Raw genomic sequence first — 27972 nt, forward strand, 5'->3', positions numbered from 1 at the left:
CGGACGACAGGGGAATGGGAGGTGCAGGGAGGAGGCAGGAATCTGAAAAGAAACCATCAAACAGTAAACTCGTATAAAACAGTTTAATAACATCTCTTAAAAAGGATTTGGACACTGCAATAAAGCATTTTTCTTTTTAAAAAAAGGAATGTGTAACATGTCTATACGACACAGAGAGAGCAAGTCTTGCTGTTTAAAAAGGCAACGTTTGAGCTGACCGACTGGCTGGGAGAAGGAAGAAAACAAGGCGAGTAAATGTAAACCATGCATGAGGCACAAAACAGAAGTATTGTATGACAGTGCTGAGAATATTTCCTCATTCCCGCTCGTAAACTCTGGTGCAGACGACGTCCCCGGCAGTCATCGTCTGAAAGGGAAGCAGCAACAAAAGGACAGGTTCAAGTTTTGTACCAGTTCCTGATAAGACACTCTTTATTGAGGGTTTTTAAGCTGTAAATAATGGATAAGATAACACATACTAATACTTTAATCAGTGAAAAAAACTATTGAGGACATTGTTTTGGTTGCTAGGTTGCCTGGTTTGCTGGGTAGAAGGACTGTGTAAGTACAATTGGTAAGTTGGATTTTGGTTCCAAAGCAGAAGGTCCCTCCAAGATAAAAGTGTGACTCCAGAGATGTTTGTTAGCTGGTTGGTCCAGACTGAGAAAACCTTAATAACTATTAGATTCATGGTGCTCAGAGGATGAACCCTATCGTTATCCCAAGATAGGTGATGAACATGCTGGCCTTGTGATATCATTTAAGGAATTTGTGTCTCTACTGTTATGGTTTTACATATTCGTAGCACACCGTTAAGAGGTAAATCAGACACAAACACACTATGGAGGCTACGTCCTGTTTTATTTGAGTTATTGGATTGTATTTAGATTCAACTGCCAGCACTGGAGTCTTTGCAGCCATCTCACCAGCTGTTGGTAAAAACTACTCCAGTTCTTTTCCTCAAGTGTCCAGTAAAAGGGCTTGAGAGTTCCAACTTGAAGTTACAATAAAGAGGCTGATGTCAGTGTGTTTTCCAACTCAGCTGTTTTTAATTTAGGTCCGCTAATTTGACATGAACACCTTTTCATTTAGTGCCATATGCTGGTACAACTGACAGCTGTACTTAAGTGTTAATCAACAACGCCTAACATGTCAACAGGCTCGACCAACATGGTAACAGATGGAGCTTCTTAAAGACGTTAGCATGGCTGTAGACTAAAGTGACTCTAAAGTGAATCCTCTGAAAACCGCAGACATTTCAAGTTTGGTGGTCAATCAGTCGTTCATATATCCAATGCTATTATCTAAGAAAGAAAAACAAGGGATGAATACAGTTTTTGGGATCCCATAGAATGGACGCAAAGTCTTTAGCATTTCCAAAACCCAATCGTTGTGCTTCACAGTAAAACACACTACGTCTTGTTTATCTTTTCACTGCAGCCCGAGATTTATAAAGAAATATTGCTTCAAAAAGTGACAACGGCAATAAAACTGTAGTCCACGCTATGATGGTTAAAGTTTGCAATCAATCCGCGGTTCACCAAACTGTGGTGATGATGTTGTTGTGTCAAATGAATCCACAATGTTTCAAGTGAATTGTGGATTCACAAACAAAATGTGATTGGTAGGCTCCACTGCCCGGCCTTTGGTGTCTTGTAAAATATCATTTCTTTGCGGTCTGTTCTAAACATATAATTAAAAACAGTCCCCATTTCTTGGGATTAAACAGGAATATTTGGTCCTCAGGGTTGTTTTACCACCTGGAATCTATAAAACGTCTTTATGGATTATAAATGATCTCCATTAATACATGTTTTTCTTAACTCTCTGTAAAGTTGTGAATCGGTTCTATGTACACGATAATTACCAGTATGAGCTCTCCATCATTGGTCAGCTCTCGCGTCCACGCCGTCTTAGGCCCGTCGCCTTTCTGTAAAGTCTGTTCACAGCTGATCTTTCTGTCCGTCTCCCACTTCGGAAAACTCTGCAGAGATTCACATGGGAAGAAAAATTAATAACTGAGATCGCTGAAAGGCTTTTGGACACTGACAGTAAAAGCTTGGGTTTGGTCATAACTGTAGCTCAGCGTGCTGATTATTGCATGTCAGAACATTTTTATGGCCTGTCAGGAACTTGGTCCTTCATCACTCAGTCAGCATAAAGAAATGCAGAACAGATCTCTGTATTATCACCAGGGCTGGGGTTGCTCTGAAATTACTTCCATATGTTTCTTTTGTGCAGAACTGTGGCTAGTTATGCTGTCCTTGGCCAGCTCCTGGTATGCATGTATTGACACTGAACAGGAATGTGTTAATGGAAAGTAAAGGGATGCGAACCGTGCAGGGGCGTCCGTCCACCGTGGCCTCGTTGAAGGACTGACCCACGGTGAAGGACACGTGGGTGGTTCGGACGCTGGTGGACGTCTTGATGGACAGACTCTCCCCCTGCTGGGTGATTTCCACCGCCGGGCTGGAGGCCGCTGTCACTGCAATTTTCCTCAGGAACACATTCACACCTGAACACACACACACACACACACACACACACACACACACACAGGCAGAGCTCATATCAAACTGGCAGCTGTGATGTGGTGGTGTGTAATGAATATAATCCAAGAGCATACCAGTGGTTTTGAAAGTTATAGGCCAAATATTCTTGCATAACCAGGTCTCTACAGTGCTGTGTCAGTGCTGGAGAACACTCTGGCTGCACCTCATTATCATCCTGCTACAGTAAAAAAAAAAAACAACCCTTTGGTTGTTGGTATGTTTTTGAACCAATCATCTTGGGCAGTGTTAAGCCCAGGATGTGGTGATGGTGCCCCTGCAAAAAAGTGGTAGGAGAATAGTTTGCAGGAAGGTGAACACTGTAGTTAAAATGGTTTATATGCTGGAAAAAACAAGCAGAAAAACCAAATCTTCAGCCAAAGTAGAATTTTTTAGCATGTAAGTTGCTGCTCAGAGGTTGATGCTGTTGTGTAGTTTAGCAAAGGGGGCTTAGAAAACAGAACACCCCAGATAGTGGGAGGGAAGGGAGGCAGACTTATACTGGAAGTCTACATCTGGTGAGTCAGACCATAGCTCAAAGATTTATTTATTTAGACTTTTACTCTAATTCCCCACTTTTCAAGTTGTAGATGAAAATCGATGCGCAGAGATATGATGTTTGCTTTAGGTCGGTATTCCACCACATTGAATCTTCCAGTACCTTTAGTTTTTGACAGGTGTGTAGAATTATATGCTGATGATATATTATTGTGTGGTAACGCCGCTGGGAGCAGAGAATGTTTGGGAAACTTGCTTGGTGTTCGATGAAACTATGTCACATGATATTTACGAGTCAACAGCAGCCTTAACGACACGAGTGACAATCAAATTTATATATGTCGTTTTCACAATGTCTGTGTTTGCTTACTGTCTGCTCAGTTTGATTCCTCCGATAACAAAGGGTATGAATGCTTACTGGAAGCTTAAAAGCTTTCACAATAGTCAGTGCCGCTGCTTTGCCTCACAATAGCACAACTTTGATGAAGAAATAGGCTAATGGTATGTACTGTGATTAACTTCTTAGTTTCAAGTCTCTGCATGCTGACTTCTCCTGCTATGCTGAGCAACCACGGACATGAATCCAAAAAACGTACAGTACCGTCAGAAAAGTGGTTGCCACTAATGCAGAGCACATGTGATTCGCTCTTACACAACATACAAAACCACTGGTATGGCTCTTTAAATCACTAATTTATGTGACATGCGACTTAAGCACCAGTAGATTATGAGATAAAGGGCGCCTGGGTACCTTCCTGTTACACATTTATGTCTGTGATTAAAGGCAAAAACGACTAATGACAAATACACCAGACCTACATCCAGAGAATCAGTATGAAACTTTACATTTTACTTAATGTGTGCATAATAAACTGCAAAATTCTGTCCACCAGCTTGTGAGGTAAGTGTCTGGAACCTGTAGCGCCCCTTGGGCTCACAATGCTTTGGTAGTTTCCAAACACAGCCGGACCATATCTGAAAAGATGTAGCACAACTGGACAAACGGTCAATGAGTTCGATGCTTTGGTTGATGTTTTTGACCAATCTTGCCCATTTTTAGTAGAACTGTGTTGCGTAGTCCAGTAGTGCTACGCACCAAAAAGTAAAGTCACTTCACAAAAACAATCACCACTGCAAACTTTTACTTTCCACCAAGAGGCTTCAGCGTGGAGCGAACTGAGCGGGACTTGTGTATTTTGTGCAACGTTTTATGTCTTTTTCGTTCCGCCTGATGTTAACAGTAACTTCAAACGAAAACTCTGGCCCCGGGCCCCCCTGACCTCTTGGTCCAAAAGGCCTGTGCCTGGCAGACCCATTCATTAATCCATCCATGGATTTGCAACGCAGCAAGAGAAAATGCAATGCGATTTTAAACAGGAAGGTCTAATCTTTCAGAAGTATGGCTCGCTCGCTGATGTGCACATAGAACAAATAGCTTATATGAACATTGTAGGAGCTTCGGTAAAAAGCAGCTGTCGTTTAGGTTCTGTTCAGGTCTGAACTGAAGACGCCTCTTGGATGAGATGTTAAAAAACCTAAAGAACCTAAAAGTGAAGTCCACTGAAGCTCCTCGGATCACAATGACCTGGATGACTGAGAATCTCCACAGACATGCCTGCATCAATCTGAAGTTGCGGTGTTAAATAAATGCAACCTGTAGGCTGACCCTTCAGTTCTGGCCATTGTTCATGTGAGCTGGACTGAACTTCAGAGAGAACCAGACACCCCACACATCTGATTCACTTCAGACCATATTTGCTCATGCAGTGGTACTAACACAAGAAACACACACACACACACACACACACACATGCTTATTCGCACACACATTCAGCCTCAGATTGGGTCAGAGAGGCCCCGGGCGGTGAAGGAAAGTCAGTCTCAGAGCTGGCTGGCTGCTGGGGCCCATGTCAAGGCTTAGTTCCGTTTACACTGGCTCTAATTACAACCGCATGAGGAGGACCCTGCCTCAGATGAGTCTAATCTAACATTCCTCCACAGGCTATTTGTCTTCAGATTTTTAATGGATGCCACTGGATGGCCCAGGCCTGACCTCTTGCTCCTGCTCTCCGCTCAGAGGACTTACAAGTGGATACTGCACAGCTTAACAAGACCAATATTCCCAGGAACATGGCAGCAGTGCAGGGGCAAAAGTCCCACGTTTTCTAACCACAGAGACCACTGTGGGTCTCCAGCTGACCTCTAAGCGGGGTGGATTTCCAGCTGATAATGCCAAATGACAAAATGAGTGGCAGGTCATTGTGAGGGAGATGCATCCCTTTTCCTCTTTTTTCTTCTTCTTCTTAATTTGCATTTTCACAATAGACCCGAATGGTTGATGAATAAACCAGAGAACATGGAGCACAGTCCTGCATGTAAAGCGCTTTTTGTTTCTCTCTAAGCAGCTTCATTTTTAGTGAAATTAAATGCATAATTCTAAAGAAAAAAAAAAACTCACCGAGTGCTTTCAAAAGTTCCTCGAAGTTTTCCGAAGACTTCATTTTCCATTTGCCTGAGAAATCTGTCACTGTATTCTCCATTTCAGCTGCAGGGATGAGAGATGTCGGTGCTTGCAGACTCTCCGCTCGGTTTGTCGCTCTCCGTTAACCGGTTCGGAAAGTCGTCTCCTCTGCCCGCATCTGCGCCTCCATTCATTGGCTGACAGCTCGCCTGGATCTGATGCCGGTCCAGCCAATGCAGAGGCTGGTGGCAGGGAGGGACTTCTCCTCCTCCTCCTCCCCCCAGACTCCCACTGTACCCTCCACCTCTGTCAGCATGGTGAAAGATTTGGATACGAGCTGGAAAATGCACTTCCAGTAAGAGCTTTGATGTTAATGAGCAGCAGGCTCGGATATTAAGGCGAAGCGTTAATTGCTTCTGCAGGATGGTGCCATTTAAGTCCCGATTATTTGCCAAAGAAGTCCAGAAAGTGGAAATAATGAGACTAAAAATGAGTTTATTTTACTTAAATTTTTTCTTTTTTTAAAGTAAACAGAATAGAAATCCAGTTTGATTCCTTTCATGAAGTTTTCAACTTTTCAGAGTGCTGGGATGTGAAATCAGATATGAAGGTAATGAGTTGGTGGAAAAGCTGGAAATGAAAGAGAGAAAAGATAAGACATCCAGCTGGAGGCATCCATCCAGGTAAGAGCCATCAACATTATCGCTCAATTAAAAGTTTACACTCAGGAGATTGCCTGCTTTGTTCATGCTAATCAAACAGCACCTAATCATTTACCCGATTCTGACTTGTGTCTTTATCTGATTCGCAGGTCACATATCTGTGCTTGATAACAAACATAGACACAAGACTCCTTCAGTGAATCACTGTTTAGCTGCATTATGTTCTGTGCACGCAAAACAGAATTCTTATTAATTTATGCAAGAATATGTCGTCTTAAAACTGAGGTCATTCATATCCAAGTATATTTGTTTAATTATGTGATACAATCATATACTGTAGCATCAGTAGCATCATTTAATTAATGACTAATATTACGTTTGTGTACTTCTAATGGGACCAGAATTATACAGAACAAAAATATAAACACAGCATGTAATACTTATTCAATTCTAACCATTATTTTAAACGTATTTGTTGTTCTGACTCGAGACACCTAAACAACAGAGTGACATCATGATGAAACAAGTACACTCTGTATGGGAATAAAAATGGGTAGTTTGAGAGTGGACCAGAAATCGTAAGTCAGTAATTAGTCATTCATGTACGACACAAAGAGTTAATAAAGTTGTAGATGTGCTTGGGAAAGTTGGTCCAACTCCTCCTGAAGGGTCTCGGTGAAGTTGACAGACATTTAAGGTGACGGGACCACGGTGTCAGACACGTCCATCCAGAGCTGTCTGACATGATTCCTTCTACTTAAGCACTAAAACACAGAGTCAAATTCCTTCTATGTGACAACCCACCTCCAATAAAAGTGTTTCTGATTAGCAGCGACAAATGGTGGCTTTGTGGACATTCATACGTCTGGCGACAGGCCTGCCCTCCAGCATGCCTTCGTCTTTTCTCTTGTCGTCTGTGGCATCGTCCAATTTAAATGAAGCTGCATTTTAAGGTGGACTTTTACATTAACTAGTCAGATAAGTGTCTGTGTACTGGTCACAATATCTGATCATTTCTATTTAAAGTCACACCTGACTAGGCTGTGGATTAACTCAGCAAACATCTCCTAAAACTTTTTGCACACAATTAACTAAATTGATCCCTTTTCTAACCAAAACAACAGAAAAGGGATTAAAGAAGAAGATCATTTGCATGCTGAATTTACATTTTTGTTCACAGCAATTAACTGGCAAATACAATACCCAGAGTGAACCACATCAAAAATCAAGTGTGACTAACTATTAACACTCGCAGATCTGATATTCAGCTAATGAATAAAATGTGAACAAAAATTCACAAGGTAAACAATCACAACAAAGCAACCTTTCCTCTGGTTTCGCTATGAAAGTAGCTGCACAGTTAAGCAGCAGATTATTCTCACATTACCAATGAAATGATAGAGAGATGTCACTGTGAAAACATTAGGCTGTTGGTTAGAAACAGAGAAAGACGAGCCACCTTTTTTCAAGAGTTAAAGCAAAGACATAATGAAAAAGTGGTGCCAAGAAACCTTGATTTGCAGCAGCGTCATCAGTGAAAGCATGCAGAGCCTGCAAAAGTGAAAGTTACATAACCGTTAACAGAGGAATAAATTAGGAGAAACCTCATATGTTATGGCAACATCACAGCAGCTGCAGGCAGAAAGCAGAGCAGATAACTTGATAAGCACTAAACTGATTGAAGAAATGTTAATTTAATATCACAACAGACAAACAACAGTCATCAAATAGCCATAAAATGCAGTAACCAAGTTAATAGAGCAGCGGGGGCCCGCTAAAGACATTTGAGTGATCAATTATGTGACAGAACTGTGGATGTAACAGCTTCATCATAACAACAAGCAGAAAGATCAGCAGAAAGTGTTTAAAAATGAATAAGTTATTTTAAAAAATCCCCTCAACTCTTGTCAGTGGGATGTGTTTGATCACAGCGTCCCAGGAGGAATAAAACTTGTTGGCAGAGCCTCTCAGCGCAAACTTATACTTCTTTAGGTTGGACCGTCTCTTTCTATGCTTTCTTTTGTTTCTCTCTCACACGTTCGCTCACTTACTGCCAAGAATATTTCATCAGGTCTGGATCATAAAGGCTGCCTCTGGAAACATGATGCACTGCATTCACCCAACAAAAGGAGTCATGATGTTATCTGTGCAGGTTGTCTAAGCATTCCTCCCCGTGGCACCATGCAGATACAGCACCGTGTAGAGTTACAGCAACACGGGAATTAACCTCATCGGCTGTTTCGTGCAGAGAGAGAGGGCATATAAAAGCAATTTTGAATGCAAATTAGACCTCCCTTCCACGGCAGCATTCACCGCTGGCTGACCTCGGACCGAGACACGCAGAGGACAACAGCAGCTCAGGGATGAGAAGAAAATGAGCAGAATGGCCCTGATGAAAGAATAACACTGGACACTGCTGTCCCTGCTGCTGCGACAACAGATGCAGCTTCATAAATCTGTGATTCCCCTGAAAGCTATCTCCCTGAATACAGGCTCCAATAATGTTGGTTCTCTGCTCTGAAGGTATCTGGAAGAAAAGAGGTCCAAGCTGCAAGGTTTAGGTCAAGAGGAGTCACGTAGCCTATTGAAAACAACAGACATGAAGTTAAAGGAATGTGAAAGAGAAATTAGATTGATTTGACTAATTTGCCATTTAGGTTAGGACCCCACACTGTAAAAACAGAACAAACAAAACATCCATCCATTATCTATACACCGCTTAATCCTCACTAGGGTCATGGGGGGCTGGAGTCTATCCCAACTGACTCAGGGTGAAGGCAGGTTCACCTGGACAGGTAACCAGTCTATCACAGGGCTACACTTAGAGACAGACAACCAAGCACACTCACATTCACACCTACGGACAATTTACAATCACCAGTTGACCTCAGCATGTTTCTGGACTGTGGGAGGAAGTCGGAGAACCCGGAGAGAACCCACGCTGCATCCTCTAGGAGATCCTCTAGCTGTGAGGGGACGGTGCTAACCACCGATCCACTGTGTAGGAAGAGTCATGGAACATAAAAATGATTAGACAAAAAAAACACAAATGTAGCTGCTCAGAAGTTGTAAATAAATTAATAAAACATGTTTATTCCTTGTAAATTTGAGCTGTATAGTAAGTCAGTATGCTGCCTACTGGTGGAACCAGCTCCTCTTGGATCTTACATTTGTTCCAACTGTACCCATTTTTTAAAACGGCCAGTCCTTTAATTAAACTCGTCTGCACTTTTGTTCACTGAAGTATTTTTATAAACAAACAAACAAACAAATGAAATTTAAGTTTTGTTGTATTTTGCATTTTGTCTTCTTCTTTTGTTTTAGTCAGTTAGTTTTCATTATTGCATACAATTTCTGTGCACTTTATTAAACTTTTTGTATTTTTGAAAATGTATTTACTTAGTTTCATTTAATTTTACGCTTCTGTATTATTTAATATTTATTTATTATTTACTAGTATTATTTTATTGTTTTATTTAATTATATTTTACTTCTTGTATTATTTATCATTTATTGTATTATTTTTCTAGTCTTTCTATCTCTAATTATCCTGTATTATGTTTTACAAGTTTTTGTTTTTTTTAAACTTGTCTGTAAAACTCGTGAAAATACCTGTGTATTATAAGGTGCTATATAAATAAACTTGTTGCTACCAAAATGAAACCTTTCGGAAATGACAGAAAAGTTGACAAAGTTGTTTTTTGTTGTTGTTGTTGTTGTTGTTTGTTTGTTTTTTGATGTCGGTAAAGTACATCTCAAAATATAACTAATGTTTTTTAAAGCAAATGCTGCTACAAAAAAAATATATTTGGAGACAAATAAGCATATGCAGTGACCTTCTGCGGAGGACAGAAGTCATTCATGTGAATAGTTGAGCAAAGCGTCACCTAGCGTTGACTCTTGCGGATACTTTATCCGGAACCTTTTCTAGTTCGACGTTTGCAGCCGGACGACATTTGATCAAGCAACGGTCTCATCATGGCGAGACACCTTCGCTTCATTGCGCGGACAGTGATGGTCAAAGAAGGCAACGTCGATGCGGCGTACGCGACTTTAAACAGGTCAAACTCACGGATTTAAGTTAAATTTTAGCAAAGGTTTGGTTGTTATCTGCTGAAGAACAAGCTAACGTTAGCTAGTTAACGTTAGCCTTCCGCTCAATGTCACAGAGCTGCGGCTGCGCAGTGAACACAAGCGTTGATTTACGTGTTTTGATGGTTTGGGGGATTTCTTTACATATATATAGATTTTATGTTTGTGTGTGTGTGTGTGTGTGTGTGTGTGTGTGTGTGTGTGTGTGTGTGTGTGTGTGTGTGTGTNTGTACAGAGGTAGAAAAATAATCTCCCACTTTAAATTAAAGGGGTTAATGTCTGCTGCAGCATAATCCTTATTGCCGACACTTTTGCAACCAGTTATCGCGATACTACGAGCAGTAATTCAGTTCTATAGAGTTTGGCAGTCAGTAGTTTGGTGTTTGTTTGTTTGTTTGTTTGTTTTGAACAACATCAGTCTGAAACAAAATGTCTAATGTGACAACTTGTGCACTTATGCACAAATGTTCCTTTATTGGTATGTTTCTGCGTTTTATAGTGACTTTAAAGATGCAGCTGAGTTTGTTGGGAATTGTTTGCTTGTCCAGTAGTTAGAAAACATCTTGTATTCTATGGATCAAGAATAAAAGGCTCTTTACTGTGAATAGGGCTGTATGATGTGCAAAAAAATGTCATCAAACATGTCAAATATGCAATTATTGTGACAGATTTTGTGATGTTAGTGGAATTGGTAGTCTTTGCATTTTTTATGCCAAGAAAAAAAAGTAAAAATAATGACGTTGCTACAGTCTGTAGTAGACAAGCACAGTTCCTCTACGTATGGAGAATATGGTCTATAAGGCGAGGCATCTCTATAGCACCACAACATTTAAATTTATAGCGCTGTGTTGTGACACAGTTTACATTTTATCAAAAAATTCCATCTCCTGCAATGTAGATATAGCACTTGTTCACACTGGGATTTCAGTAATATTTTTGATTAATTGTTCAGGCCTAATTTGGACCCGTTGGCAGAACCAGGTATTTCCTAACATTGCCAGATTTGAAGCCATGTTTGTGGATTTTCTTTTGACCCACCCCATTATTCATTATTCAGATTATTTGAAAAGAACAGAGAGCTAAAACATAAATCCACATTTTAGAGATGTTACTTGAAGGTTTACATGAACCTGATTGTGCTTTTATGCTCTCAGGCTATAAAGTTATCAAGAGAACTTGTTAACAGTGGTTGGACTGATTTGTCTGGCAGATATTGAATTGATTTACAATATATTCTTTAAAGTCAAGCTTCAGTTCAGTATTCATTATAGATGATGGAGCACAACAGCATGAGATACCATCAAAAGCATGAGAGTCACACAGTTACACAGTTGAAAGCCAGGTTCAGAAGAGCTAAATATCATGTATGCTAAATGGCCTCCAATTTTAAAACTGTGAATTAAATTTCAAAACTTTGAATTATTCAGTCTTAGCAATTGATTTTGATGTGTGATTGTAGAACATGCCGCGAGTGTGTTTAGCATCATCATATCAGTTATTTGGGACTGCAAGGTGGCTCATGGTTAGCACCGGTTCGCGTCCCGGTGAGGACACCCGGGATCTTCCTGCGTGGAATCTCCATGTTCTCCCCGTGCAGCGTGGGTTCTCTCCGGGTTCTCCGGCTTCCTCCCACAGTCCAGAAACATGCTGAGGTTAATTGGTGATTCTAAATTGTCCGTAGGTGTGAATGTGAGTGTGCTTGGTTGTCTGTCTCTAAGTGTAGCCCTGTGATAGACTGGTTACCTGTCCAGGTGAACCTGCCTTCACCCTGAGTCAGTTGGGATAGACTCCAGCCCCCCACCACCCTAGTGAGGATTAGGTGTAGAGATGACGGATGGATGGATATCACCCAAATGTTACATCCCCAGTGGGAAGCCTATTTACGGTTTCCAATTCCAAATTTTTCCCGCGACCCTAGTGAGTATTAAGGTGTAGAGATGATGGATGGATAGCAGTTATTAGCAAAAATCTCCTCTGAGGCTTTAATTGCTGTTAAAACACTATAACACACAAAAAATGTAATTATTCAGCTGAAGCAGTTTGTCAATCCAAAGCTGGAGTTTGTTTCATTTCACATCCATTAACCAACACAGAAAAATGTCCTTTCTTTAAATACATAAATTATATATAGCAAGACATTTAGAGGGACTTCTCTGCCTGTTTACCTGTAGAATAGAGAGTCCTGAATGCAACCCAGGTCTCAGCTATTCACACGTTTTCTCTGCTTACTCCAGGATGCTGCTTAGGGAGGGGATTATCGACACAGTGAAGCGCAAACGCTACTTCGAGAAGCCCTGCAGAGAGCGGCTGCGGAAGAACTTTGAGAACTGCAAGCGTATTTACCACATCGAAATGGCGAGAAAAATCCGCTTCATCTCGAGGACGAACAGAGAGGATCCTTGGCTCGGCTACTAGGGGAACGGAGTGTGTTGGAAAAAGGATGGTGGACTGATTGAAACTGAACCGACAGAGTGGAGGAAGCAAACAAGATCCACACAGTGTCACCATCACATCTGGAGAGACTCGGACTATTGTCACGTTGTTTTACATTGTTTGTAGATGTGCGACAAGTTAACATTCGTCAGGAAGAACGCAGCATTCCTTCTGATTGTAATGACAAGGTTAACGAGCGCCTTTAAATATTCCTAATAAATATATGACACCATCAACAAAGACAAACTGGTGTATAGTGTAGGTGTGTATAGCACCCAGCATCCGGGGACACTTTGCCTACGCGACCTCATTCGCTGGAGGAAGCTCAAACAATGTCAGGGATGATTTTGTGTGAATTGGGTCTCAGCTCAGCAGCAGCTCGATGTAGATTAATTCAAGGTCACTACTGCACAGCGTGGCGTCGGCTGATGGCGTCGCCCGCTTCCCACAGACTCCCCAGAAGCGAGACCCAGCGGCCACGCACATCTGTCGGAGCCTGAACTTTCACTGCGGGGGGCTGTGATGTGTGCGCTGGCCCACACAGGGGAAAGTTAAACATTTTCACCACGCTTACTTGTTTGACAGGTTACCAGGTCATGTTGATATCCTGTCCTGTGGCTTCAGGCAGTGGGTGGCTTTGTTACTACTGAGAGGAACAGTACCACAGATGACCTATATTTCAGATTGAAAAAAGATTGACAGCTCTCATTGATGCTTCTGTTAAAGCAGCGCTTCTCAAACTTTTTGAGCCACAACCCCCAAGATAACATAAGTTTGTGTTTGTGACCCCCCAATTTGAATTTTTAATACAGCGTTAGTAATAACTTTGTTGTTCGTGCATTAATGCGTTAAAAATTAACATTAATTCCACAGATTAATCTCTTCACATTAATTTTCTTTTAGATGAGTGAATGGATTGAATTTCTAACAACTGAAAGAGAAAAAATATAAAAACAAAAGAAAATCATTTTAAAAAGAACAAAAAATAATAATATTGCATAATCAAATCATAATAGTTCAAAAAAGGAGTGGGAAGAAGTATACACTTTTAATTTTGACAGCCCTAATAAAAATGTCTCGAACCCCAGTTTGAGAACCACTGTTTTAAAGGATCGGTTTAATCTCATCTCTTGTGTCATCCAGCCAAAACGTATTCATCCAGGTTTCTCTAAGACCTCTGCCTGCACTGATGTGAACAGTGTAGCATTAAAAAAACTTAAAAACAGAAATGCGTCTTTACAGAAGAAGCGATGCCACACAGAGTCACCGAACCCTCAAGGTTCATATCATGAACTGCCTTCAACAAAAAGTCATGTGAAAGCATCACAGAGGTCACGGGGCCGTGTAAAATCCAACGGCTCCATTCCCAATACTTTTTATTGGAGCTGCGACTCTTTGAAGTTTGACCCTCGGAGCCAAATTGCATTATTTCTGCAATTCCTTCCAAACCTCCGCGAACGCTTCGTTATCACTGGATTGGATGGAGATTTGTACAGAACATCCAATAAGTCCTGAGGATATTTATCAGCTAAACAGCTGTGACTGAATGTTTTACACTAATCAAATAAATGAAAAACACACAAAGTCTTACTTGAGAAAAGAATCTCTGGTTTTGAGAAATGATTATCTCCACTAGGGTTAGTCACTGTGATTCCTACAGTCGGTTATTAGACGCACCTGCAGCATGTAATCCGGTGCAACAGCTGTGCCATAAATTCTACAAAACTTCTATATGTTCAGTTTTTGTTTGCATTGTTGAAAAAACAGTGTTGGAAAGGTGCTCATGTAAATTTGCAGAGAAGTCGAACATGACTGATTTAAAACCTTAAACGGCTTCAAACCATTGAAGAGAGGCAAGTGAGAAAACACGGTTATGATGCATTGAAACACTGAACGGCCCCTAAAACATGAATTATATGACTGTAATTAATTACTGCACTGTTCAAGCTGTCTTTTAGTATCAGTACAGTCTATGTGTTTATTTAGTAGGGAGCGTGCACATCCGTATAAAAACACAAGTTAGCTGGATTATAGCAGAACTGCTCATTTATGGTCCTTTGCAAAACTATTTAGAAGCCTTCCAAAAACATTAAGAATTTATCGTATACAGAAATAAATAAATATGAAAAAGAATATACATGGTTTCTAAATTGTCCGTAGGTGTGAATGTGAGTGTGCTTGGTTGTCTGTCTCTAAGTGTAGCCCTGTGATAGACTGGTTACCTGTCCAGGTGAACCTGCCTTCACCCTGAGTCACCTGGGATAGACTCCAGCCCCCCATGACCTTAGCGAGGGTTAAGCGGTGTATAGATAATGGATGGATGGATATACATGATTTATAATCTGTAGGTTTTTACAAGAAAGGGGGGCACATAAGGTTTACTGTGTAATACAGACAATAAGTGTCAGAGCTACTTTCTTTACTGCTGATAAACAGAACCTGCAGCGAGTTCTTATCAATTTACTACTTTTACAGTGCAGCACACCTTTATGGCTCCTGATCTCTAATTTAGCTGACACCAACAGCTAATAATGACAAAACTGAAACATCTGCTTTACATGTTCTCAGGATGTTTAAAGAGCAAAAGCGTACTGACAGTCTGAGAGCAGTATTTATAATTACTAGTGTTAGGTTACCTCAAACCTTTTGCTTTAGAAACAGCAACGGGAGACACGTGCTGTAAGCTTAGGATCCTGTTTTGTTTTTTAACAGATGTCATCTGCGACAGAAAAACTGCATGTGGTTTGTGCATGTGGCTCATACAAAACTAATTTAATGTTGTATGCTGGTTTGAATATCTATTAATGACAAAACAAAAACTCCACAGAGCAGTTAAACTTGGTTGTGCAATTTCAGCCTGCGAGTTGGATCAATCATCAGATCGTCGTAGCAAATCGGTTAAAAGAATGACTCATAAATTCTTATCCCATTCTCTGAATAACCACTTTTAGCTCGTTCGCTTAAGGTGGAAGTATAGAGATCTTATTTGTCCCTTTTCTATGAATCAGTAACCTGTTTCTCACACCTGGAATTTCATATATCTTTTCACACTTCCTCTGTTTTATCCTTTCTTTTCTTTTTTCTGTTCTGTGTTTATCGTTTATTTATTTTTTCTGCATTGCTGTAATGTTGTAAGTCATTTTCTAGCTTTGGGTTGCAGAGCCGGGCAGTAACGCTGATCCATCTTTCTATCTGTCTATCAAATCCCCACTGAGCAGCAGAGGAGCGCTCACATGTCGAGAAGCTGCATCTTTGCGTCACATGGTTGGCACCAGCCTTACAAAGCTGTTGGTAATTGCCTGTATTGTTTGCATAGTTTCTTTATCAGCTGATATTGCCGGCTGGCAGGTGATGTTTGTCGCCGCATCTGTGTTGCAATCACAACTTTGGAACTTAATGTCCCGATGCAAACTCGAGGAGCCAATCTGTTTTGATAAGATCGCAAGAATGCACCACAAAACAACACAGCTGATTTGCATGGGGAACCTTGTGCAGTAATTCAGTCACTCTAATCACAATTCTTACAGTTTGAACAGGTACCTGCTCCCTCCTGTTCACCCAGAATAATGGCTGACTTGTTCACTCCGTGTCACTCTGCCATACCTCCACTACCTGGCACACTCTTCAACTGATCATTATAGTCATCATAAACATCTGCCTTTTGCCTTTAAGCAGCTTCTTTTTTTATTTTTTGGGGGGGAATCTAATGGAGCTGCTACCACGTTCTCCTGCAGGTAGCATCCTATTGTGCATGTGACAAAAGAAGTGATTCACTCCACCAGCATATATCTTATTATGTAATTATGTAAGACTGCCTTCCAAGCTGTGTGTGTGTCTCTGTGTAAAGGCTTTATTAGGCTCCTAATCTTGTCTGTCTTACTGACATTAGCAGTTAAGAAAGCTCCAGCTTTAGGATTTATATAAATATATTTTAAAATTACATTACATACATTTTGCAATGCAGTAAAAAAATATCTTTAATCATCTGAAAACAATATTCAGCCACTCCAGTGATGCATAATGTGAATTTGGATCACATTTAATGTCATTGTGATTGTGATTATTAATCATATTCCAAATTGGTGGTGATCAAAACATGTTTCTCTGTCACTTTTAGGCCCTAATGGAGGATTTTATATGAATTACAGGCTGATTACTAAGATTTAAATGAAGACAGAAGAAGAAAACAGAGTCATTTCCATCATCCCTCACTTGTATCCACGCTGTTCTTTTCCTCAAAGTCTCGCTGCGTCAGTGTGACCCAATTTGCATAACGAAATTTTAAAACAGACGCCTGCTGCCGCGTGCTGTTCCCTTCATTGTCCAGCCACACCAGCGACACGTGCCGCTGTCGGAGGTGCGGCGGGATCTACGCATGCCCCAGCCAACCGGCGCGGCGAACGACGCCGATTGGCCGAGCGCCTCGGCCAATCACAGCGCGCCGAACGCCGCGCCGGCCAATCGCGGCTCTGTACCCGCTCTGCACGTGTAGCGTCGGCTGCGCTGTGTGGGTACTTTTTGTGCAGGTTGGAAGATCTTCGCCAAGTAAACGAAACACGAGCGGAGGCAGAAGGAAGCGGAGAGAGAGAGAGAAAGAGAGGAGGGACCGAGCGCACACCGGATAACGCCAGTCACGGCTGTGCCCGCTAACGGAGCCGTCCACTTTGTCCCAAGTTCCCACTGGAAGTAGTCTCCACATTGTTCAACTAGTTCAAACAGCGAACCGTTTTTTGGGGAGCCTGCTTCGACCGCACGGTAAGAGCTACCAGCAGCCAGCCGCAATTTATGGCTGTTTTCACACTCAGCTTGCACAATATTTTACATTTAAGAGAAGAAATCGCGACTATTTCTGACAACTTTTTATATTTATCTCCTGTTAAGATGCGCACAGGTATTACTACGAGCTCAGTGTTTCGCTAGCTAGCTGCTATGTTCACTTACATGTTGTGCCAGTCATGATAAACATGCTGTAATCAAATCACATGGCAGGCTAAACGTTTCCTATTGCTGCGCAGCTCACAACACAAAAGCACAGTCAGCTAAAGCTAGAGCGAAGCATCGCTTTGATTGTCGATTGTTTTCTCGATTAATCGATGAGTTGTTTGGTCTATAAAATGTCAGAAAATTGTCATAATGTACAGAAACCAGGAAATATTTACAGTTAGGGGGCCTGAATCACAGAATTTAGACTTTCTTTTCTTAAAAAAAAAACAAAACACAAAAACAATAATGATGATAATAGTAAAAACCCAACAACTTCAGACGAATTAATTGATTAGGTTTTGGTGTATAAAATGTCAAAGTATGAATAATGATGTCCATCTGTTCGTCAAAGCCCAAGATGACCAAAGATGTTCACTTTACTATCATGAAAAAAAAGAAAGTGAGAAATTAATCACATTTAAGAAGCTGGAATTAGAGTGTTTAGATTGTTTTTCTCAAATTGTTCAGTCTAAAAATGTCAGAAAATCATCATAACTGGAAAATATTGACATTTAGGAGGCCTGAAAGACAGAATTTAGACTTTTTATTTCTAGAAAACAACAACAAACAAACAAAAAACCAACAACCTCAGACTAGTTACTTGATTAGCTTTTGGTCTATAAAACATCAGAAAATGTCAAAAAAAAAAATGTCTATCAGTGTTCCCCAAAGCCCAACAAGAAGATTTTTAGTTTACTATTGTTAAGTAACCAGAAAATATTCACATTCAAGAGGCTGGAATCTTTCAGTTTTTACTTTATTTCTTAAAAACACAACTCCAACCGATTAATCGCTAAGTTGCTTGATCTATATAATGTTGAAAAATGTCCATCGCCGTTTCCCAGCATGATGTCCTCAGATGGCTTTTGTCCACAAACCAAACACACTGAGTTTGCTGCCACAGAGAAGTAAAAAAAAACAAAGCATTCAAATTTAAGGTGAAAAAAGGAATTTAGGAGATATTAGTAGGACAACCATGAAATCATAGTTATCTTTACTTATTAATAGGGCTCAACCTGAGGATTAATTGTTATTGTTGTTTGGTCTAAAAAGGCCAGAAAATTGTCTCAAGATGCTCAAAGATATTCAGTCTGTTGTCATAATGTGATGAAACCAGAAAATGCTGACATTTTAGAAGGTGAAATCAGAGAGTTTTTAGCTTAAAAAAGTTACTCAAACTTGTTGTTCTATCACCGTAATAGTTGACAGTTGATCGACTAATCACTGCAGCTCTGCTTAACGAACCTATAACATGCAGCCTTGGCAGCAGAAACTGTACGAGTCCTGACAAGCGTACTGCAAACAAAACTTTTTGTTGCAGGTTAATGTTTACTGTTGCTGCAGAGGTTAAAGCAGGAAACCACATCAGCTGTGTGCACATCTGTCCTCAGGTGACCCAACTACTTTCCACTGCAGCACGCACTGGTTTTGAGGACACAATGTTCTCTCAATCCCCTTACACTGAGCTTAACCATGACAATTACATGCCCAACCCTAACTCTTATCTAAACCAAATCTTAAGCCTCAAACAGCTATTTGAAGTGGTAAGGTAGAAGTGACCTCACTGGATTGCTTCTTTTCAAACTTGTCCACAGATGTGCAGAAATGCTTCACTTGCAACAGGCAAACTTTTAAGTTCTGATTAAAATGTCTTGTTTTAAGAGCGATGATTCATTTGGGCATGGCGCTGCATGAGCAGATCTTTCTCCTTGTGTGCCTCTTTCCAGAGTGATAATCTATCAAAGTTGATCATTGGCGCAGTCCTCATCATCATTATATTGTACTTGCTCAGACACGGTGAGGACATTACTCACAGCTCTTGGCAACAAGTGCATTTTTAATTTGTATAGCAGGAAACTGATAAAAGCACCGTGTTTGGGTCCTTTAGCTGGATGTTGAGACTGGTTAAGGTTTGTATTCAGGGTTTACCGTGTAATACGAGTGTAACATTACTGTGATATGAGAACAGATCAGTGTATTTCTACTTTTTAAGCCTGCATTACGTAATTAAGTACACATCTAAATAATATTGACAAGTGAAGCCTCTATGTCTATGAAGGATTTATTGTGTTGTGAAAGTAAGTGTAACAGATCACTGCAAATTTGGAAAAACATCCCCAAAAGTACAAGTACTGTGGCCTTTCATTTAGCCAGAATCACTTGGTACTAAATGCAGCAGTTCTAATAGATGTTTCTTATAAATGCTTTGACTCGTGCACCCACAGATTTTGTTTGGACTTGAGTTCTTTTCTGTATAATATTAATGTTCTATCTTTGCGTCTTCTCTCCGTCTTCACAGATGAATTCACTGGGCAATTCTTCCAAGTGGCCATCTTACGACTCACTACCCTCCACCTCCAGCTTCCTCCTCAGTGAGAGCGAGCAGACGGAGGACGAAGCAGATGTCTTCTCAGAGGGAGAGGGAGACAGCGGGACGAGAAAGTCTGTCTTGGTCGACGAGAGAATCACGCTTTCTGGGAATTACCTCGATTTCCCGCCACGTCCAGATCCGCTTCGCTCCGTGTCTAACTGTGACCAGTCTGAACTCTGCCCTGACAAAATCAAACATCCAGACTCAGCATCTTCTCCGGGAGCTGCTGCGCTGAGATCATCATCGGCGGCGACACCGGGGGACCTGGCCTTCGCTCAGAAAGTGAGCTAATAACTCGTTATTTCAGCATTTGTTAGCCAAACAGCAGATCAGTGGAAGCAGTTAAACTTATCTTTGTTCTTCTTTTTTCTTTCAGTGTGCAGACTTGCACAGGTTTACGCATCCTTTGCTTGAGCTCCTGCAAGGACTAAAGACCGGACGATTCGACAGAGGTATGTGGCTGAGCGACGTCTAACAGGATTATCATGATTTAGTACATCCCATCCCGTAGTTAAACCTTCATGCCTATTTGCATTGACGTTTGGATGGTGTGTGTTAATAGGTTTAACAAGTTTCCAGCAGAGTGTCGCCATCGACAGACTGCAGAGGATTCTCGGGATTCTGCAGAAACCAGAAATGGGGTAAGATCCTCAAAAGCATCGAGCTTAACGTTAGTGGTAGTGAACATGTTGGCAGTATCGTTATTACTGATACCCAGTGTTCCCATTAATGTGCATTCTTCTTTGTTGCAGTGAGAAATACCTTCAGAACCTGCTGCAGATAGAGATGCTGCTCAAAATGTGGTTCCCTCAGATGGCGTTCAAGTCTGCAGACGCGCCAAACGAGACCACCACTCCTAAACTTGGACCGCACTGGCGCCAAAGTCAACTCCACATGCCGGTTAAGGTGATTGTCTCACTGGATGTTACCTCTGTTACCATCTGATAGTGACGAGATATAGCGAAACACAAGTTGTTTTTTTAAATTAAACACCGTCATTCTTTGACAGTTAAAAAGGAAAAAGCAACAATGGCTGCATTCCAGATCAAATACTTGTTCTGCTTTGAGTGCGTGCTGCAGCGTATCTTAGATGCGACGTGCTGTTAGACGCAGTATAACCGGGACACACTACTTTGTTGTTGTTGCACATTGAAGCTTCTTGTTTATGTATCAGTCACTGTGAGATGAGCCTCACTGTGTGATCTCAGCTTAGGCCAGAAAAGCATGCTGGCACTACTGCCAACACAGCCAGATGTAGTCGGGCACCCTGGGGTTTCTGGCATTCTGCATTTACTTTGTTTTAGGACACACTAAATGTTTTTGCTGTTTTATGGTGGTACGGGCCTTGATATGTACCTGGTGTTACTTCAGAGATGAGGGAGAAGTGTGATATTATTTACAGACTCAAACTCCTCTGGCTAGTCGTGTCTTTCACTGCTTAGGTACCATAATTGAGTTCAACTTTGACTTTGTTGTTCAGAGTTAATATGCAACCTTGGTTTGTTATAGTTGTTATATTTAGTTTTTCCTCTCCCACTGCAGAAACGAAAACTGAGCTGGTCTGACCCTGACCGGCCTGGCAAAGCCCCAGCGAAGCATTATCACCGTCAACACGGAAAATACGGGAGCTGCCACGCTGCAACGCTGCCCGACGGTGCTTCCACGAGTCTACCCGGATCATCGAAAAAACAGAAAACTCCAGAAGAAGCAGCAACAGTGGAACCGGCCGGGGACGAGTTTACAGACGGGTCTGTCGCTTTAAGCAGGCCGTCATATTTATGTAGCAAGAGAGAAAATGAGAGTCGGAAGCAGCCTGAGATCTCTCCGCCCTCCTCGTGTGGCAGTCCAGCTACACAGGACAGCTCGGTGTCCTCAAGCAATACCATAACCACAACAGACTCACCTTAACTGGCCTTAGCTGACCTTGCTATCACATGGAGGTGCCTCGGCATAAACAGCCAGAGTGAAGGCAGAGGGCGGACCTGATTGCATAAGCATAAAGTTAGGCGCAGAGCCAATCTATGATGGCTGCAAGGCACATTAAACCCGAAGAGGAGGAGGAGGAGGAGAAGGAGGAGGAGGAGGAGGAGGAGGAAAAACAGAGAGACACTCTTTAACCCCTAACTGTCCAGCGTGGTTTTTAATAACACAGGAGTTATTGCACTATATTTACCTGGAACTGTATGTTGTTCGTAACAATTTTGTACACATCGACTTTTAAAATCTAAGTTAAAACGTGTTGGAAATACTTTACATGTGTGATCCGTTAAAGCAGTCTGTGCTCCGTTTTGTTTTGGGTTTTTTTATATCATGTAACGCAGCTCGACCAGTAACAGTATAGGATGTGATTGTTTTTGTGAGTGTGAGTTAACACAGACGATCACGACTAACGCTCAAGCGGTTCAGTCAGTTGTATGTAGGATGATATTTATTTTAAAATGCCCTAAAATCCTAATATTACCTTGTTCTTCAGTAGCTTAAGAAGGGCATTGTCACTGTTAGAGTTTAGAAACCAAACACTTAAATCATGAATTGAGAAAACCTTTGTTAGGTGCAGTTACAAAAATACTACAGTGATGAACACAGATGATTAAAAATGCCATTTGGGGAGTTAAAGTATATTTTCCAGCTGACTGATTGTAAAACACACAAGTGTGCCAAACAAAACCATTTTGCATTATCACATCTTGAGCAGCTTATTCTGTTGTCACTAAAGCACACACGTAGTATCCCTGTTTCTATTTACCCTCATTAAAAATAGATGTAGCTGCACCCAGAACACACTGCATCCTGACGGGTCGATAGTCATTGAGGTTGGTGAGGTTGGATGTTATTCCGTCAGGTGCTTCTTCATGTAGCCAGTGAGTGACTTGAAAACTTAATATTTTATTACTTTTGAGTCACTTTTTTTTTTTTTTTGTAGTAAACGGGAGATAACATATTTGAGCCTGATTCAATTTGAATTGATGCAACTGCACTTTGGATGACGATGAGGAAATGTTACACATCCAAAAAAACAACAACAACTGTGGTTTTATTTATGAAAGCAGTACTTGAAAACCTTGATTCCATCGGCAGACTCGTGGAGCCAATCGTTGCGTGTTACACCTGAGATGAGTGCTTTACAGGCGATGCTCGTCCTTTTGAGTGTGTTTAATTTGTGATCTTATTGTGGAAACTGTGCATTGAAGTAGTTTAGGCTTATTCCATGGCTTGTTATTTGTAGGAGAAGCTCCAAATGCAGCGCGTCATTACGAAGGCAAAGAACAGCGTCCGTGTCCTATTCAAAATAGCGCCGACTCGCTGTTTTAAAATGTGTAACTTAAAGTGCTTTACTATTGATTCAGAACTATCATGGAAATATGATAAAACATTCATTCCTGAACACAAAAATCTTTCTTTTTTTTTATTGCATTTGGATATTGTACCACCATAAATCTGGTATCATTCATGTTGAATGACTTTTCGTCTCTGGTGGTTTGTCACCAGTCAGCCTTACTTTATACACATAAGGGTAACCATGCGCTTGCCTGACATTACATCATACAAAAAAATAAAAATGAAGTCATGCATAATGTGTACTATTCAACCAACGATGGTAAAAAAAAAAAATCATCACTTCACCGCATACGTCATTGCAAACCAAATGTGCTGCTGTGTAGGTGTTTCTCAGGCTTCGTCAGTAGTGATTTATGAGTTATTTAAAATGTGAACTGTAAGCACAAGGCAGAGAACAATAGAGTAGCATAGTGTTGTTTTTGTCTAAAGGAAAAACTTCTCGCAGTACACGTTTGCTGTGCTGGGTTACACATTTCATTTGTGAAATAGGAGTAAAAATCTGTTTTTTGTTTTTCACAGTTTTGTGTCGTATGATTTTTCTTGTTTTTAATTTTGTTGGTTTTAGAGTGTTTCTTAAAAAAAGAAATTACCATTGCCGGTGATTGCTTGATAAATGCACATATTTTTTATATATTAAAAGATTGACATGGTTCATCCAAATACGCTTTGTTTGTTGATTTTTTTCAAAAATGAAATCGGATGGCAGTCTGAACCTGTCTGAAGTCAGTCAGCCGGGCTTCTTCATTTGAGGGTACTATTTGGAATCAGGAAAACAAAAACATATTTGGGTCAGATCTATAAGAAGACCTAGTAAAAACATGAAAATGATGGTGAACTGCCCACATGGTCAAATCAGGGCATGAAAATGGGGGAAATTCATGAAATTTGAAAATAAAGCAGATTGAAGATTAAAGAAAGTGTTATTCTTAAACTCCCAACGCCTCATAAATGACAGGAAAACTATCCTGAGTGCTTTTATCCATCATACTTTTCAAATGAGGGACTGTAGCAGGGGGTGTCTTTTTTTTAACAACTTAATTTTGGGCCATTTCTAGAGCCTTGTAGGAAGACAAATGAAGATAGTATACCAGATCTGATTATATATTCTACATTTTTGGATTCCACAGGAAAACTTAGCCCAAGATGACCAGTTTCAGAGTTCCATATGCCACACTGTAGGAGAGGCTAGATGCCAAAATGCACAAAATTAACAAGAATTTCAAAGTGCTGTAATTTCAAAACGATTACAGACGGAGACCTGATATTTGGGATTTCTTTGTACGTTCAGTATAGGAGTACCTGTGATTTACTTTCAGAGGAATCTGAGAGGTTGACTTGGGGAAACTCTGAGAATTTTGTTGATTTCATATGGAATGACCCTTTAACATGGAAAACGCCTGTGTTCCAGTCTCTTTAATTTAAGGATTTGATAGCAGCCCATAAACATTCAATGAAATTCCCAGCAGCGAGCAGAAGGCAGAGCTCTGAAACATGCTCCCAGACTATTACAAATGCAAAACCGTGCTGAGAGTCCAGAGCTCATTTTGAACTCTAGAGACTGTTAAGTTGCAGTGATGGGCCGCCCTAAATTTCAGCTCATCCTGCCTCTTGATGACGACTCAAAACCACCAGCTTCATGCTGTGTTGGTCCCAGTTGTGCCTCCAAAACAGCTCTGACCCGCCGAGGCCCAGACTCCTCAGACTCCAAGATGACAAGCATCAGATCCTTTGAAGTGCACAGTGGGGCCTCTGTGGATTGGATTTTTCCAGCACATCCCACAGATTGATTGGATTGAGATCTGGAGACTTTGGAGGCCAAACCAACACCATGTCATGTTCCTCAAACCAAAAGACTCCAGTTTACCATCAGCATGCTCCACTCTGTTGCAGCAACAGTTTTCCTCCTCAGTAGGCAGCAGAGCAGTGAACGCAGCATAAACCCCAGATGTGATGTGTGAGTGGGGCTTGTTTAACCACATGAACCAGCCAGCTCCTACACGACCTGCAACCCCCACGGTTTCACTCCCAGGTAACACAAACATCTAAAACTGTACCTGGCATGTCCAGCTGTAGCACCTGGTTGTTCCACCAGACGGAACCTCTTGCTGTTCAATACTGGAGCGACCAGTCACTCAGACTGAGGGCATAGCAGGGGTTTAGCGAGCAACAGCCACCATGACAACGACTTCTGTGATGCTTCATGACCTCCAGCCAGAGCCAAAGTGTTGAGAACAAGCTGGGTGTCCATTTATCCCACTGACATCTATAGCGGAGACACTTTTGACACCCAAATCATTTGTACGTTGATGAAACTCAAGCATCAGCACAAGATTAATTACCATTTTTATTCCACCCAAAACTGCACATAGTTTTTGTCCGTAGACTAGAAGCTGTTGGTTCGATTAAACAAGTGACCGCCGTGTTATCTGGCCATCCAGAAAAGTTAATCAAAAATAAAGGTCCTGAAAATGCAGGTGATGGTCAGCAAGCAGAAAAACAAAACTCTGCTGGCACTGGAGGACCAGCACAACTTACTGGAACAACCAGGAAACAGGAAAACACTGAAACTGGGACAGATTTAGATGACAACGCTAAAACTGTACGAAGCCACAGGCAGGAAGGTCGGAGGGAAGGAAGGTGTGGATATAAAAGACTCAGAGAAACCGCTGGACCAAGTGTGTTCCCGTCACACGGCAGAAAAAAACATTCAGTTCCCTGCTGCCTGCCTCTCAGATCAAGGTGTTCTTAGAGGAACACAGTGACATCATTAAAACACTATCAGGCTTCCTGAAGACACAACGACAGAGAGAAACAAGCCAAAAAGCACAAAAACCCAAGAAACTTAACCGTTTACTTTCTTGGAATTTCACTTCCAGCTGTTTTTGTTTTGGATGGTTCATTTGCTTAAAATTTTAACTGCTTCAGTCGTCCTTCATTCTTTATTATTTGCCTTTGTAGTATTAATATTATCTCCAGGTTTCTTGGTACCTGGGATCTTTTCTTTGGCTTTTTACTCATCTATATTACAACTGAGGTCTCTGCCTCATATATATATGAGTTAAAATTAAAATTGAAAGAATATTTCATTGTATTAAAATCAAGTTTCAATATTTTTTAATCTTTCAAGTGGCATTGGTCACTTAATTTTGTGAGTTAAATGTGCTTTAAACTTGAGGGCAGTGAACGTACAGAAACTTGAATAAAAGACAGTGTGTAAAATCAACTGTGCTTGTTGGATTTTCTTTGCAATGATTATATTTATTTTGCCAGTTATTAAAAATTCTGAGCTGCACGGTGGAGCGGTGGTTAGCACTGTTGCCTCGCAGCTAGAAGGTCGCCAGTTGGCGTCCCGGTGAGGACACCCGGGATCTTTCTGCGTGGAGTCTCCATGTTCTCCCCGTGCAGCGTGGGTTCTCTCCGGGTTCTCCAGCTTCCTCCCACAGTCCAGAAACATGCTGAGGTTAATTGGTGATTGTAAATTGTCCGTAGGTGTGAATGTGAGTGTGCTTGGTTGTCTGTCTCTAAGTGTAGCCCTGTGATAGACTGGTGACCTGTCCAGGTGAACCTGCCTTCACCCTGAGTCAGCTGGGACAGACTCCAGCCCCCCGCAACCCTAGTGAGGATTAAAGTGTAGAGATGATGAATGGATGGATGGATGGATGGATGGATTAAAAATTTGTAGAGTGTAACAAAGGCACCCATTTTTGTCCCTACCTCAATTATGACTTACAAAAAAACACCTGACACATCTAAGTTAGTGAAAGCTGGAAAGTCTCCTCAAAACCTAAACACATAGCTTTTCATTGACTTGACTAAATTTGACTTGTAAATTATAAATACTGTATTTCTACACCAAATAAATGTAATGTAGATAATTCAGAACTCAGGGGCCTGCACTGCCTCCCGATGGGCTTCAAGGAAAACAGCAGCTCATCTACCCAATGAATCACCAGTTTCACTTTGCTCATTAGACCTGTTGCACTTTGAGTTAAAATTTGATTACTAAGCTACTTACTGACAAGAATTTTTAAAATTGTTCTCCTAGAAGAGACACAACAGAGCTCGCACAGGCGCAAAGAGGTCGATCAGTTGGGTCAGTGTGCTCCCATGTAGTCTGAAGGAGAAGTCTGAACGTTTTATCATTAATGACTAGTTTGATCAAGATATTCTCTGCAGCAACAATTCATAATGATAGTAAATACGAGTTTAAAAGCACGAATGACAGGCACTCTGAATCTGGGATGTATTTGCTCAACAGTCAATAATACATATAATACGTGTAGTATGAAATAAGTGTAAAAGGGTACATCCTGTTGTGGTATTTTTTGTGTTTTTATTACACCGGCAGTGTTTGGGGGAAATTAGCGCTTGTTGCTAAGGCAACCCTGTTGGCATCGGGGCGCAGCCTCAGCGTACACCCGGAAGAGATCCTGTCCTCTGCAGTGCAGCTGGTGAACCACGCTGTGCAGCAGGATGTCAAGAGGCCCTCAATGGTGCTTCTGTAGAAGTTAACCAACAGGGGTTGTGGGAGGTGAGCCTTCTTTAACTTCCTGAGGAAGTAAGGTCTCTGTTCTGCCTTCCCCA

At 41.2% G+C, this 27972-nt stretch overlaps 3 protein-coding genes across 4 annotated transcripts; 2 read left to right on the top strand and 1 right to left on the bottom strand.

Moving 5' to 3' along the window:
• Positions 1-68: 68 nt before the first annotated feature.
• crabp2b (cellular retinoic acid binding protein 2, b) lies at positions 69-27940 on the bottom strand. 2 transcript variants are annotated; one of them, XM_008280488.1, is made up of 6 exons: positions 27936-27940; positions 26545-26550; positions 5506-5640; positions 2337-2515; positions 1868-1984; positions 69-367 (listed from the first exon to the last, which is right to left on the bottom strand). In XM_008280488.1, the coding sequence occupies exons 3-6, from the start codon at positions 5585-5587 to the stop codon at positions 317-319; spliced, it is 429 nt and encodes a 142-aa protein (XP_008278710.1). In that variant the 5' UTR covers positions 5588-5640; positions 26545-26550; positions 27936-27940; the 3' UTR covers positions 69-316. The 2 variants fall into 2 exon arrangements, with proteins under 2 accessions (XP_008278710.1, XP_008278701.1); XM_008280479.1 differs by lacking the exons at positions 26545-26550; positions 27936-27940 and having other exon boundaries at positions 5506-5703.
• mrps21 (mitochondrial ribosomal protein S21) lies at positions 10107-12941 on the top strand. Its single transcript, XM_008280470.1, has 2 exons — positions 10107-10231; positions 12497-12941. Exons 1-2 carry the CDS (start codon positions 10149-10151, stop codon positions 12675-12677), a joined length of 264 nt encoding a protein of 87 aa, XP_008278692.1. The 5' UTR covers positions 10107-10148; the 3' UTR covers positions 12678-12941.
• ciarta (circadian associated repressor of transcription a) lies at positions 17260-24048 on the top strand. Its single transcript, XM_008280459.1, has 6 exons — positions 17260-17450; positions 19978-20331; positions 20426-20501; positions 20612-20690; positions 20802-20955; positions 21592-24048. The coding sequence occupies exons 2-6, from the start codon at positions 19978-19980 to the stop codon at positions 21955-21957; spliced, it is 1029 nt and encodes a 342-aa protein (XP_008278681.1). The 5' UTR covers positions 17260-17450; the 3' UTR covers positions 21958-24048.
• Positions 27941-27972: the final 32 nt, after the last annotated feature.

This window comes from Stegastes partitus, unplaced genomic scaffold, assembly GCF_000690725.1.
Source record: "Stegastes partitus isolate 25-593 unplaced genomic scaffold, Stegastes_partitus-1.0.2 Scaffold6, whole genome shotgun sequence".
Taxonomy (NCBI): Eukaryota; Metazoa; Chordata; class Actinopteri; family Pomacentridae; genus Stegastes; species Stegastes partitus.